Raw genomic sequence first — 14814 nt, 5'->3', positions numbered from 1 at the left:
AGGACAACCTTCCTGATTGTTTTCCAGGCCATGATTGAACCTTAGATAAGGCTGTGCACCCAGCAGCCTGAGGTGCCTTATCCGTGGGGAGGAGGTTGGAATAGCTCAGTGATGAAATTTGAACATTAGAATGCACCAGATTTCTCTGCCCTTGGCAGAGGTATCTGGAGTTTAGGATTTAGAGTTTGTTCAGAGTTGCCAACATTTTTCTGTTTGTTTCAGAAATGGTTTCAGATTGGAAGAGTTTTAAGTGTAACTATTCCTTCTACCCCCAAAGCCTTCATTAAGATGATTTTTTAATTTAAACAACTGCTTTTACTTATTTTTTTCCAATTTTTAAAAAAAGACTTTTTATTTTAGAGAGTGAAAGAGTGGGTGAGAGGTAAATAAGGGGAGGGCGAGAGAGAAACCTAAGCAGATTCCACGCTGAGTGTGGAGTTTAACGTGGGGCTTGATCTCACGACCTCGAGATCATGACCTGAGCCAAAACTGAGAGTCAGACGCTTTAACTGACTGCACCACCCAGGCACCCATAGATTTTTACCTTTTTTAAAGTCATCTCTACACCTAGCATGGGGTTCAGACTCACAACCCCAAGATAAGAGTTGCATACTCTACCGACTGAGCCAGCCAGGCACCCGGAAATGACTGCTTTTAAATGTTACAGCTATCCCAGATAGTTTATCTGGAGCTTTGAGGCAGCCAGATAGAGGAGATGAGGACAGAACTGCCCTTTGAAACATTTTCCAGAACATTTTGGTGCTTAAGGAGTTGCAGACATGTTTGCTTTTAATGATTTCCTTCCTCATTGCTCAAGGCTGACTCTTTTCTCTCCCTTCTTGTTTGCTTGTAACTACCACACTCTACTGGCCCCATGTTGGAGTATCTCCAGCCTAAGTCAGTTTTAGCAAGTGTTAATATAAGTCTTTGATCATTTCTGACCAGGGTTTTTAGAATAGACCAGGTCCACATTCTAGGTTGTTAAGAGGGCAAGAATCAGCGTAACTGTATTCCTTTATTTTACATCTTAGGAACGTGTTGTGGGCTTCCACGTACTGGGTCCAAATGCTGGAGAAGTGACACAAGGCTTTGCAGCTGCCCTCAAGTGTGGGCTGACGAAAAAGCAGCTGGACAGTACCATCGGAATCCATCCCGTGTGTGCAGAGGTGGGTCACCTGCACTTGGACAGCTCTGTTCAAAAGTGCACAGTGGCACCTGGCTTGCAAGGGGCAAGTCCAGGACTCTGAAGTTAGTGTCTTTCTGCTGTAGTTGAGCTACTGCTGTTCCTCCTTCCAGTTTAATTCATAATGGAATACCTCAAAAGGAGCCTTGTCTGTAGAAACAATTTTTCCTTTTTCAGATACTTTCGTTTCTTGTGTGAGCTGGATAGTAGTTCCATGCTAATGGTAAAAATGATGGCAGTGATTTATTTATAGAGATGTGCCTTAAATTTTATCATGTCTCCTAAATTATTTTCATGGCATTCGAAATAGTGCCATTCATACCCAGAAAGAGCTTCAATCCTGTTACCCCAGAGCCAGCTCAAGGCTAGATGATGTTGTCTCCCTCTTTAGTTTTGGTATCAAAAGATGAGACTTGAAACAGATGCTTTTTTAAAAGATGAAGCAAATGACACGGGAAGTGGAACTTGAGCGCTCTGGGCCTCTGGCTCTCAGTGTTTCTTAGCTTGTCTGGAATCTTGCAAGGGTTGAATGTTGTCCTGCTTACTGTGAAGCCATCCTTGTAAACCAAAAGTGTGTCTACTTTGGAGACCACGGCGGAGGCTGAGAGGAGGTAGCTCGTATTAGACCAGCTTAGCTGTGGAGCCGAAAATCGTAGCTGTTAACTGGCCACAGAGTCCATGGTTTCCGGCGTGGACGTGTGCTTTCACACACGTGTGCACACTCGTGCCTGATTTCGTTCTATGGCCTTTTACCCGGTTGATCTCTGCTCTTTTTGCCATCCCACAACTGAACTCTTTGCTGAGTGTGTGAAAGGCCAACTTTTAAGACCTGGAAAAATGTGTCAGTTTCTTTCTGCTTTGCCTTTTCTATGATTCGGGATAGGGTCCTCCTCTATATTAATATGCACCTGGCTGGGATGGATGTATAAAATATTAATGTGTGTAGTGACCAGGGCATTATTCATAGAAAACTTCTGTTTGGGGGAAATAGAACTGGTCTTTTAAAAATATGACCCCCAAATTGAAAGAGAGTCCAGATTGAAGTTCTTAAAGATTGTACAGTATATCTTTTTTGTTCGGTGTAATGACTATCTGCCTCGGGAGGGAACAAACTAAGTTCACTTTTTTCAAAAAACATGTTCAGTGAGATAAATATTAGTATATAATATGATGCTTTAAAAAGACTTGGTGGTAACCAAGTACCACACACTGGGTGGCCTAACACAACAGAAATTTATTCTCGCATAGTTCTGGAGGCAGGAAGTCTGCAATCAAGGTGTTAGCAGGGCCATGCTTCCTCCTGGGGCTCTCGAGAAGGGTCTTGCCTGGCCTCTTCCAAACTTTTGGTGGTCGCTGGCGTCCTTGGCTGTCCTTGGCTCATTCCTGCATCGCTGCAGGCTCCGCTTCCGTCTTCACGTGCCCGGCCTTGCCTCCTGTGTGTCTGTGTCTGGATGCCCCTTATTAGGACGTTGGTCATTGGATTAGGAGCTGCTCGAGTCCAGCTGGTGTTACCCAAACAAGGCCATGTTGACAGGGGCAGGGGTTACAACTTGAGCATATCTTTCTGGGAGACTTAACCCACAACAGTGAGTATATTTAAACTTTAGAAACCAGTCTGAGATACTCAAAAACAACAGCAGTTATCTCTGGCATGGATGAAAAGATGACTTCTCAGCTTGCATATGTGAGTGTCGAACTTTGTAAATCTGAGCTTAGCTCTCACTGGGCTGATGAGAAGACCCACTCTCCTGCCTGTGTGGTTGTGTTGTGTCGTGGCCCAGCAGTGTCGAGTTGGGGGGCTTCTGGCAGGAGGACTGCGGGCTGGGCAGAGAGGTGTGCTGAAGAGGCAGGGCGTCTTCCCCAGTCCCCTGCCTGCAGGCAGGTCGGCCAAAGGCCTCTTCTCCCTGGTAGACCTGGCACATCTGGGGACCTCTGTAAGCATTTGCTGCTGTACATCTCCATCTGTTGGTTCTCCTGTGACTTTGAAGCTTGGAGGCTGAAAGTTTCACTGATACGATAGGGCTTAAAAAATTTTTTTTCCAAGCTGGTGGATGATTAATGAGAGAAAAATTGGGTGGTCTGTCTGCAAACATACTTGATGTGCAGTTATGTGTGTGGCACTGTACTGGGTGCTTGTGAGGCTAGAGCAGGGGTTTAAGATGAGATTAAGACAGAGCAGGAGGCAGCTAGTGAAGGGCTGGTTGCACTTCAGGGGGATGAGCCCCCAGATCAGGATCAGTCCAAAGCGTTGTCTGGGGTAGGGATGCGGGGGGCAGGATGGTTGAGGACGTAGTTCTTGTCTACCACGAGTGGAATGTGTTGTAGTTAGCTATTCAGAGGGAACACCAGAGACAAGGCTCTGTGGGAGAGGTCTTGTTCCTTCATGGAACTGGAAAGCCCTTAGTACTGCTGTAGTTTGCAGAGTCCAGAGAGAGGGGGAAAAATTATGCTAGGTTATGGCCTTGTAAACCAAGGCAGGGTATTTTTGGGCTTTATCCTCGGGACATTGGGGTTCGGCCGAGAGGTTAGCTCGGGGGTAATGTGATCAGATGCACTGTGGAGAGAAATCAGTCCCTGGCTACGCTGTGGTCTTGGACCTGCTGAACCAGAGCAGCACATCTGGAAGTAAGGGAGGAGGGGGCGCTGGGCAGTGGGAGACCTTGATATGTTTGGGAGACAAATAGGGAGTGGGCTTGGTGGTGCTTGCCAACTGACGGCAAGTGGGACAGGGAAGAGGTAGGAGTGATCGGACAGCTGGGGCTTGAAGCAGGTTCCGGGGGAGTGATGCAGAACCTAGTGGCGGTGCTCATCAGGCCCTCCTCTGTGTGTCAGGCAGTCTGCTCTCTGCGGGGTCCTTATAAGAATTCCCTGGGTGGGGGGCAGTCGTAGCTCCATTTGACAGATGGGGGAATGGAGGACAGGGGGATTGAATAACTTGTCCCTGGTTCTCCAACTCGGAACTGGGAGAACCAGGATTCACACCCAACCAGTCTGGCTTCAGAGACTGTGCAGATGGCACTCCACTGCCTTGTCCCTTCCACAGTGTCGGACATAGAATTTAAGAAATGGAAATGATTTTCCTGGTGGCAACACGACTGTGTGGGAGACGGGCCTGGCCACAGCACCGAGCTTTTCAGCCACCTTAGTTTCCACAGTAGCTAAAACAGAGATGGTACTGCAGTCCTAGGGTTGGTGAGCTGCGCTGTGCAGTGTGTCTAGGCTGGGTTCTCCCCGGCATTGCATTATTAGAAGATGTGGCTTCGGGGTGCCTGGGTGGTTCAGTGGGTTAAGCCTCTGCCTTCGGCTCAGGTCATGATCTCAGGGTCCTGGGATCAAGCCCGCATCAGGCTCTCTGCTCAGCAGGGAGCCTGCTTTCCCCTCTCTCTCTGCCTGCCTCTCTGCCAACTTAGGGTCTCTATCTGTCAAATAAATGAATAAAAAAATCTTTAAGAAAAAAAAAAAGAAGATGTGGCTTCACTCAAGGTCATCTTTACAGCATTTCCTGAGGGGGCTGGGGGTGGGGTGGGGAGAGATGCACACTGGGAAAAAGCTTCTCTCCTGGGGCCCGGCTGGCTCAGCAGAAGAGCATGTGACTCTTGATCACAGGGTCATGAGTTCAAGCTACATGTTGGGTGCAGAGATTACTTAAAAATAAAATCATAAAAAAAAACTTTATTTAAAAACAGAAACAAGAAGAAAAGAAAATAGTTCATCCCCATTTTTCCTACCTACCACCCCTGCCTCTTGCAATCACCAGTCTGTTTTCTCTGTGAGTTTTTTGTTGTTTTTAAGATTTTATATATTTATTTGAGGGAGAGAGTAAGTGAGAGAGAGAGCATAAGTGATGGTGGGGGTTGTGGGCAGAGGGAGAAGCAGACTCCCCCCACTGAGCAGGGAGCCTGACGCAGGACTCAATCCCAGGACCCTGGGATCATGACCTGAGCTGAAGGCAGATGCTTAACTGACTGAGCCACCCAGGCACCCTGGTGCAGATACCTTTTCAAATTGGTCTTTTTTGTTTTTTTTGGGGGGGGGGTACATACCCAATATTGGACTTCCTGGATCATATTGATAGTTCTCTTTTTAAGGAACCTCCGTATTGTTTTCCATAGTGGTTGGAACAACTTGTATTTCCCTCAACAGTGCACAAGGGTTCCCTTTTCTCCACGTCCTCGCCAACACTTAATTCTTTTCTTTATGTTAATAGCCATACTAACAGGTGTGACCTGGTGTCTCATTTTAGTTTTGATTTGCATTTCCCTGATGATTAATAACGTGGACCATTTTTTCATGTCTTTGTTGACCATTTGGATGTCTTTGGAAAAATGTCTGTGCAGACCTGCCTATTTCTTAATTGGATTTGATATTTTGCTGTTGAATTGTATGAATTCTTTGTATATTTTAGATACGAACTTCTTACTAGATATATGATTTACAGTTATTTTCTTCCATTCAGGCAAGAGAGGAGTGTTTTGTTTTTTTTTTTTCTCCCTCAGTAAGAGCTACTTGCTCGCAAATCAGATTTTGAGAAACCAGAGTCTTCTGTTCTCCCAACTATGGAAGTATTTTTTTTACAGTATCTTGAACAAGGGAAAGTGAGATCTGATTTGTAGGGAGCTTTAAGGGACTATATTTTCTGTGTTAGATGGTAGGTCTGACTTGGACAGTCATTCGATTGGCTACCAGGTCCAGTGCTTTTTTGTGTCTGGCTTTATGCTGTCCAGATGTGCCGCCCACGGTGTTACCGGTGCATGTGAGATACGGGCAGAAGGGAACAAGAGTGGGGTAGGAACTTGACAAACTCTGACCGTATCTGGGCTTGGCTTTTAATTTTACATGCCTTTTAAAATTTCATTTTCTAATACATTCTTATTGGATTTCACCAATGCCAGTCCATGGCTTGAATTAGAGGTAATAATAAGTTAAAAACTGGTCGCAAGCACTGTTTTAAAGTGTTGAGAACGAGCCACGGCTCTGAGCCAGCGGTGGGTGGTTTTCGGAGTGAGTGGCTGAGTGCTCTTCGTGGCGTTCTGATAACAGAACCCGGGCAGTTGAGCAACCAGCCTTTGGTTCTGAGTGTAATTACTGAGAAGAGTTGGCAGATTCCTCACTGAGGAACTGCTCTAGAAGAAGGAGGGAGTACTGTTGTTTTGACTGAGATCTCTTTGGTGTCAGTGCCGGGGAGTCTTAACGCCTGGAGCATTGTCATGCATTAGCGTTATTCAGTGCGAAGACAGTGTGGTGCTGATTTATTCGGGATTTCTGAGCCGCAGTAATTGAGTAGGAAAATGATTGCACATCATTTAGAGTAGTAATTTCAACTAATCAAGTTTATTGGTAGGGGAAAAATAATAGCCCATGAGGAGAAAGCATTAGGAAAGACCCCAGTGAAATGTTTTTAAGTCAGTCTTTGTGCTGAACATCAAAAATTTTTAGTTGTCAACCTAATCGCAGCCTGGGTAGGGGGCTTGTGGGACGGGGCGGCAGTGGCGGATCTGAAGGTGAGGGGAGTACCCAACAGCAGCGCTTGACTTTTGGACGTGTTCTTCGCGCTGGCATGGAGAAGCATGCAGGGGTGGCCTCCATGCTCGTTTTAAAAAGATGTGTTTTTATGAAAATTCTAAAGAGGCTACATGCACACAAGAATCTTATAAAAATAAGGGCGCCCGGGTGGCTCAGTTGGTTGAGCAACTGCCTTCAGCTCAGGTCATGGTAAGTCCCACGTCGGGCTCTCTGCTCAGCTGGAAGCCTGCTCCCTCTGCCCCTCCTCCAGCTTGTGCGTTGCCTGTGCGTTTGCTCTCTCCCACTCTCTGTCTCTCAAATAAAGAAATAATCCTTAAAAAAATTTTTTTTTTAATCTTGTAAAAACTCACCTTATCTTTTTTTTTTTTTTTTTTTTTTTCATTTAGACTGATCAGCAGTGTGGCACTTTGGCTTTTTCACATCTTTACCATGAACATGTTATCAATACAGGAAAAATAGATAAGAGCTCTTTTTTAAAATTCTTCTTAAAAATCCTGTATTCTTGATGGTTTTTTTTTTTTAAGATTTTTATTTATTTATTTGACAGAGACCACAAGTAGGCAGAGAGGCAGGCAGAGAGAGAGGAAGGGAAGCAGGCTCCCTGCTGAGCAGAGAGCCCCATGCGGGGCTCGATCCCAGGACCCTGAGATCATGACCTGAGCCAAAGGCAGAGACTTTAACCCACTGAGCCACCCAGGCACCCTGATGGGTTTTCTTTTCTTTTTTAATTCTTTTTAAGAGAGTAAGTTTGTGCGAGCTGTGTAGGGTAGGGGAGAGAGAATTTTAAGCGGGCTCTGCACTGGCATGGAGTCTGACTTGGGGCTCTGGCTCACCACCCTGAGATCATGACCTGAGCCGAAATCTGAGTCAGCCACTTAAAACTGACTGAGCCACCCAGGTGCCCCGAGTTTCCTTTTCTATCCAGATCTCCTACCAGTTCTGTTTCTAAACTAATTTCTGAGAAATAAAACTCAAGCTTGTAAATTCAGAAGCCTGAAATTTGCTGTAATATATTAGCTGGCTTTTTATCCTTCTTCCTTTATAATAATTGAAGCCAGCATGTTTGATGGTATTTTAATATTTGATGATATCATCCTAACACATCTGCTTTCATTATCACGTATTGTCTTTCGGTCCTTGTCCACAGTTGCACATCTATTTTAAACAAAGGAATTTTATTGCTTTTCAAAAGAGTTGCCATAGCTTTTACAGTGTTATCAGCGTGAATTTAGGAGTGCTAATGAAAATGTTGCAAAATTCAGTGTGAATTTTTTTTCCTGTGTTAGTAAAAAAGGACTAACTGTAAAGAATTTTTACATATCTTTGCCAACGTATTTTTTTAAGATGTGAATTGTTTGTATTTTCTTCTGGCTTCATTTTTTTTTTTAACATTTTATTTATTTATTTGACAGAGATCACAAGTAGGCAGAGAGGCAGGCAGAGAGAGAGGAAGGGAAGCAAGCTCCCTGCTGAGCAGAGAGCCCGATGCAGGGCTCTATCCTGATGCAGGGCTCTATCCCGGGACCCTGAGATCATGACCTGAGCTAAAGGCAGAGGCTTTAACTCACTGAGCCACCCAGGCGCCCCCTGGCTTCATATTTTTAATGTTTTAAAATACTGTCCATTATTACTTGGGTCTGAATTTTTTAAGATGCTTATTATATATGGTATATATTGTACATAACAATATGTGGTATATATTGTACATAACAATATATACCATATATTGGTATAGAAGAGGTAAAAGGCTTTTGTCACTACTTTAAGACCGAAATGGACCCAGGGCTTTTCTCAGTTCCCTTTTTTTGTTTGTTTGTTTGTTTTTTAGTTTGTTCCTCTTTTACACAAAAGCTTTTCTCCTTTTATTCAAAAGTAGTTTTGGTGCCGATTCCTATTGTTTTGACCTGCATAAATCAAAGTAGCCTTGATTTCTTTGCTCTTTCATCTTTATATTAAAAGCTGGGAAACCAGTTACTTCTCAGGAATCAGGGGGGTAGTGACCAGAAAGTTTGCCCAGGTGTGTCCAGGTTAGTCAACACAGACGTGGGTACTTGATGAGCCTTGTTTCCTCACGGGACTCTCTCAAACGAACCATGGCCTCCCATCTCAGGAAGACGCTTAGTGGCTGGCGAAGGTCAGCGTGGGTGTAGGGGAGGACAGATGCACTCCACTGAAACTTAATGGTGTTCCGTCCAGCCTACTTGGTGTGACCGGTAAGGTTTGGCTTGAAATCTTTATTGTACTCAGTAACCAAATATGCTTCTATATTTAATGAACACAAAGCCCTTCCACATTTTCATGACTGGGCAGTACAGATGGACAGTTTGGGTGGTGGTGGTGGTGTTTTGCTTATAAAAACAGGTCTTTTCCTTGCCGAGCCCTGTGGTCATCAGGGGTCAGCTGCACATGCTCCAGGGCCTGACTGGTAGGAGCAGCCCCTTCCCAGGGCATCTCTGGCTAAGTCACAGAGGGGAAGGAGGTGTAGGCGAGCACACCTTGGTGCTCACACGGTTACGAAGTGACGCTTCCTGCTTCCATGCATGACCCCGGCCATAGCAAGCCCTGGGCGCCTCACATCTAATAGGGTGAAAGTGTATATTGTGTGATCCACACAACAGGTCTTCATGAGGTTGTCTGTTTTGGAAATTAGCAAAAACTTCCCGGTAGTTCAGTCAGAATTATAAGACGTGAATTAAGTATCAGTGTTAACACAAAGAGAGCTCAGATACGACAGAGAAGCAGCTATGTAAGACCTCATAATTGATTGCTTATCAGCAGGAATGGAGACAGAAGCAGCGTTCATTGCAGATGCGTGGCCTGGTGATGGCCGCCACTGAGAGCTGCAGGATGAAGGGAGAGGGAGGTGCGGGTCTTGGACAGAGTGGATTGGAAGTGTCCAGGAAGAGGTATTTGTTAGGTCTTACTGGTGGATGGTTCAGGAGGGACGCTGGCTGGAGAGATGGTGCCTAAAAGGGGGAGTAGACTGAATGAGATGCGATGTGAGGGTGTCGGGGGGTAGAGCTGGGGCGGAAGCCTGGGGCAGTGCCTCCCGGCCTGCGTGGCGGCATTGGTGCAGCATAGCTGGCCTGCGAACTGGGGGAGATGGGAGTTCAGCGTGCCTCCGTGCCAACGGCGGGAGTAGCCACAGTCATTCTCCTGGGACAAGAGAGGAGAGAGTTGTTAAAAGGGAGGTGAGGCAGATGACAAGAAGTGTTACAGAGGGCTGTGTGAAGGGAAGACTGCAAGGTGCCCTCTGGGTTTGGCAGCCAGAGGGTTCTTGATGACCTATAGGCGTGGCAGGGACCAAAGCCAGATTTCAGTGAAATGAGGAATCAAAATAGACTCTAAGTACCAAGAGCTTAAGATTTAGTCTGTAAAGAGGGTAAGAGACGGTGTTGGTAGAAGTGATCATAAGGTTGAGGGAGAATGTTTTTTTTTTTTTTTTTTAATAATGCAATGTGAGCCAGTTTAAAAGCCAAGAAGGAAGAACCAATGGAAAAGGCAAGGTCAAGAGTAAAAAGGGGTGGGTTCAGGTGACACAGGAAATAAGAAGTGAGGGCTGGGATCCAGAGCCCAGCCTGGCACAAGAAGGGCCTTAGAAGAGTTGGGCTAGCTGGGGGTGGTGAGTTAAAGGCTTGTTACCCTCTGGTTGCATTTCCCTGAGCCGGAAGAACCTCTGCTAACATTTTTGGTAGTGTAGGTCTGCTAGTGACAAAGTTGCTTCGCTTTTGTCTGAAATGTCTCCATTTTGCTTTCTTCATGGAGGAGGGAAGTTTTTGTTGACCATAGAATTCTAGGTTGACAGGTTTCTTTCTTTTCTTTCCCCTCATCATTTAGTACTTTGAGTCTATGCCGAGTACCTGGGTTTTGTTGTCTTCCTTTAAAGAGGACTGAGTTTTCTTGTGGTCGATGGTTAATGTCCCGGTAGATCACCTGATCCTCTGGAAGCTTGTCTTTAAGCTTTTTAAGGTTGGTCTAAAGTAGCTTTTACTCTGGGGCTAGTAACGCCTAGCCCTGTTTTTAGATGGGGCTTTCTGAGGTCTCTCCTGATGGCTCCAGGGGCCCGGAGAAGTCTCTTGACTGCAGTTGGTGCAAACTGGAAGGTTTCCCGGCCCTGAGTGGGTTCTGGTGCTGGTTCAGTTTGCAGCTCCGGTGCTGCTTCTCTGGCTCCTGGGGTCCTGCCGCCAGCATGTGCATAGCTTGGTATTCAGGCAGAGATGAGGGGACAGTTCTTTCTCTGGGTAGCTGCCGCCTCTTGGGCATTTGGCCCCACAGATCCCAGCCACCTCAGCCTCCCCAGTCTCCATTTCTCCAAGTCCCCGAGATGTCTGTGCTCTCTCTGGGCTGCACCAGTATCTTTTACATGCTTCTGGGTAGAAAGCCAGGACTGTTGAAGGCTCACCTTGTTCCCCCTTTTTAGGTGATTGCCTATTGTCTGGTGTCTAAAGTAGTTCCATGAGTTTTGTCCAGAGAGCTGATTGGTACTGATTATGATTACTCCATTTGACCAGGAATGAAAATCTGTTTCTAAATATGTACGAGTGTACGTTTTTAAAAATTTTGATCGTGGGCTTCCTATTTGGTAAAACTTACGAAGATGAGCAACTGCTGGTTAGTTTACCATGCAGTAGACTTCTAGACTTTGGATTTTGCCAGAAATTCCCAGTGCATTGCCTGCATTGGTGTTCCACAAGAAATTCTACTATAAGACAAGCCTGCATTAGAATGAATCACTTGGGACTCATGCTAAAAATGAGATCCTGGGCCTACTGTAAGTCTGCTGTTTTAAGATCAGTATAATTCTGTGTATTTTAATCTGAGTAGACTTTGCTCACTGTAGAATCATTGTTTTTGTGAACAGATGCTCTAGGTCCACAAGCACCAGATGTTTTCAGGGATGTGACAGGAGGCGGGCTCTTCTGTCACTGCAGATGGGAGTACCAGTTGGCCTGGCATCTTGGGAATCCAGTCCCATGGAAGTGACCCTCCAGCCCAGCAACTGTACCTTAGCTGTGGGTGCAGGGAGACTGCTCGAATGTCACAGAGCGTATTGCAAATAACATATTAGTCATATAGGAGCCTGGATATGTAATTGGTAATATACACTGTTTGAATAATTGGGTCTGTAGTATACAGTGTATGTAGTGTGCTGTAGTTAATTGAATACTGCTGAGTGCAGAGTGGAAGAATTAGAGCTCTTTGTACCTATATGGGTGAGTGAATTACAGAAATGCAGGACAGAGCCGAGGAAGCAGGTGGCCGAAGAGTACATACATCATTTTTGCTATTTAGAGGAAAAGTTTTTAAAAACCCACAGAAGACACGCAGGAAATGTTAGAGGAGTGGTAAGCACTGACGGGCGGGGCGCGCACGGGGGCGCTAACTACGTTTGTAATCCCCAAGGTGAGCAGGCACACGGGTGTTTGTAACCGAGTACTTTATGCCTTTCTGCGTATCCAGACTCTATCCCATTGTGGGTTTCTTTTAGAGAATTGACAAGCAACTTGGGTGACGCATTTCATTGCTTTAATCAAGCCCATGGTAATATAAAGTTAATATAAGTTAAAGTTTTTTCTCTTTCACCTTGGTTTTAAATGTTTTTCCCCTTTTATCTGGAGAAGTTGTGATATCCTTGGTCATACTACTTTTCTGCTGTATTCATTTTAAGTAGTCCCTAAGTCACTCTTGACGGCTACGGTGTTACCTGCTCTGCTCGCTGTTAAGCTCATGTGCTCCGGTGTCTGAAAATCTCCTGCTCTCTCCTCCCCGCAGGTGTTCACAACTCTGTCAGTGACCAAGCGCTCCGGGGGAAACATCCTCCAGGCCGGCTGCTGAGGTTAAGCCCCAGTGAGGATGCTGCCGCCGACACTCCAGACCACCGCCGTGTTTCCTTGCCCAAATCCAAGGGGAGGTTTTAGGAAGGGTCTTGGACTTTGGCACCTGCGTGTCCTGTGCTCACAGCACCCGAGGCCCCCTTGGATCTCCTGGGTAATAGGTGGTGCGTGGAAGGCGGGCAGCGTCCCACTGGGGTCACCGTTGACGGACTGGAACTGACACTCGGCAGGGCATCGGTGCGGTGCGTCCATGAAGTTGCTGGCCTCAAGCCCGTGTGGTGGGCAGTGACGGAACAGCTGTCGAGCAGTTTCAGCATGACTTTCCCTTCGTGGGTTTGCTGATTCTTACTGTTAAGCTTTCTACTATTGATTCTTTTTTTCTTTTTTCCTCCAAGTGTGAATGATACTAGAAATGAGAAGTGTTAGTTGTCGATTTTTGTCCAAAAGCCAGTCTTGGCTGAAGTATGCGAGTAAGGTGCCTTGTGCATGGGAGGCGTGATGTGGTCCCTTGGAAGCTGCGTAGGTTTGTCCCACACGAGAGAACTGCCCCAGGATTCCCGGGTCCCGTTCCCTGTGACCAGCCGTTGAGCAGGGTCTCCCCTAATGAGTTCTGTGTCCAGAACAAGTACAGTTAGGGTTGGATCTGGCCATGTTTGCTCCGTGCACCGTATCACCGACTATTATCAGTTCTGATTGTGTTTAGGAAAGGAGGTGGCTCCTTGGCCAGCCTGTTGGAAGTAATCTCCAGCGCGTGGAGCTGCCGGTGGAGGGGGATTCCCACCAGGACTCATCAGGGAGGCAGAGTTGCACCTTAAACGGGGAAAACCAATAAATGTTTTCCTTTATATAGTTTGTGTTGGTCTAAGTGAGCTCTTTTGCAGTAAGAAGCATTTAACTTGTGTAATACTTTTTGGGGGTAACTTTAGCTTTAAGCTACAAACACAGACTATCACGGCCTTACTTTTCACGTGTGCTTTGTATCTGTCCCTTCCTGTGAGCTGCATTCATAGGAAAATAGGTGTTCCCACACTTAATGATTTAACTCTTTTGTGGTAATTGCTTTTTAAAGGAAGCTATTAATGTCATAAGTTATTATTTTTGACCACAGGTGGATGTGAAGGATTTTCATTTAAAAACCAAATGGTTTTGACTTTTTTCTGTTGCGTGAGTGACTGGTCCTGGCGGAATCGTGGCGGAAGTGTTTATGCTCCTTTAGCATTCCAGCTTGTAGGTGACGGAGAGGGATTAGCTCCGCAGCCCTAGATTTGAGCGTGAAGGTGCGGACTCTTCCAGGACTACGTGTGGGCCACCTTGTCCCTCTCGAAGTTGGATTGGAAACTTGTGCTGTGGCCATCAGGCCTCCCACCAGCAGGTCACGCCTCCCCTCAGCCCGGATTCTCGGCGGCAACGCCAAGTGGCTGATCCACAGTACATTTCTTGGTCACCTCAGGGAACGTCTGCGTCTGCCTGGCTCTTAGTCAGCAGAGCGCCTCACCCTGCCCCTGCAGCTCTGCCTCATGCCCTCCCCCACGCAATTCTTTGAAGACCAGAAGGAGAATGGAGGGAAACTGAGGCAGTTGACTGTTCAGTTTTATTTATTTTTTTAATTTTTTTTTTTTCTCCAAGCCTGCCAGTCTCAGAAGTTAGAACGATAGGCAGTATGATATGTTCGTGCCTAATCATGTTGTGATTCTCTCTTCGTGGAATGGAATGTTCGGCCCCCACAAGAAGGATTATAGTTTATTGGCTTGTCTTATTTACATTCTATAATTGCCCACTGTACTGAGATTCATGATTCATATTAAATTCTATGTATTTTGTTACATATCTTCTGGAAAAAAAACAATGTGAAACATTAAAAGGTATTAATATCCCCCCCGTGTGCCTTCTTACTGCGTGCCTGACGGAGTTCAGGTGTAGTGTTGACGATGATGACAGCTCATTGCTGCAGAAGCTTCATGAAGACCGCAGAGGTTTATGTTCTCGTGTTTCTGGCTTTTCGGATTCCATTTTTCAGCTTACCCTGATGGGACTGCCCAGTCTTGACCTTTAGGGCTGTAAACCCCCCACCCAAACCTCCCTCTTAGCACTCGGCATGTCCTTGGCTGCGCCCCTCTGTTACTTGCCCACAGAGCAGCGTGCGGCTGTGTGATCCCTCCTTCCCCTCCGGACCCAGCCATCCTCCAGCGCACCAACTGCTTAGGGCCGGTGGCAGCCTCTGGCCGTGGCCAGCCGGTCACGTTGTGCAGCGTTCACGTGAATGCCGACCCCCAG

At 46.2% G+C, this 14814-nt stretch overlaps 1 protein-coding gene across 5 annotated transcripts in view; it reads left to right on the top strand.

Moving 5' to 3' along the window:
• TXNRD1 (thioredoxin reductase 1) overlaps positions 1 to 14416 on the top strand; it is a 68937-nt gene extending 54521 nt beyond the window's left edge. For all 5 annotated transcript variants that reach the window (XM_046011224.1, XM_046011226.1, XM_046011225.1 and 2 more), the window contains exons 14-15: positions 1032 to 1166; positions 12479 to 14416. In XM_046011224.1, coding sequence (XP_045867180.1) covers positions 1032 to 1166; positions 12479 to 12541 — 198 coding nt within the window. In that variant the 3' untranslated portion in view covers positions 12542 to 14416. The remainder of the gene's footprint in view (positions 1 to 1031; positions 1167 to 12478) is intronic.
• The last annotated feature ends 398 nt before the right edge of the window (positions 14417 to 14814 follow it).

The sequence above is a fragment of the Meles meles genome, chromosome 7, assembly GCF_922984935.1.
Source record: "Meles meles chromosome 7, mMelMel3.1 paternal haplotype, whole genome shotgun sequence".
NCBI classification, from domain to species: domain Eukaryota; kingdom Metazoa; phylum Chordata; class Mammalia; order Carnivora; family Mustelidae; genus Meles; species Meles meles.
This window is presented reverse-complemented; position numbering and strand designations above follow the sequence as displayed.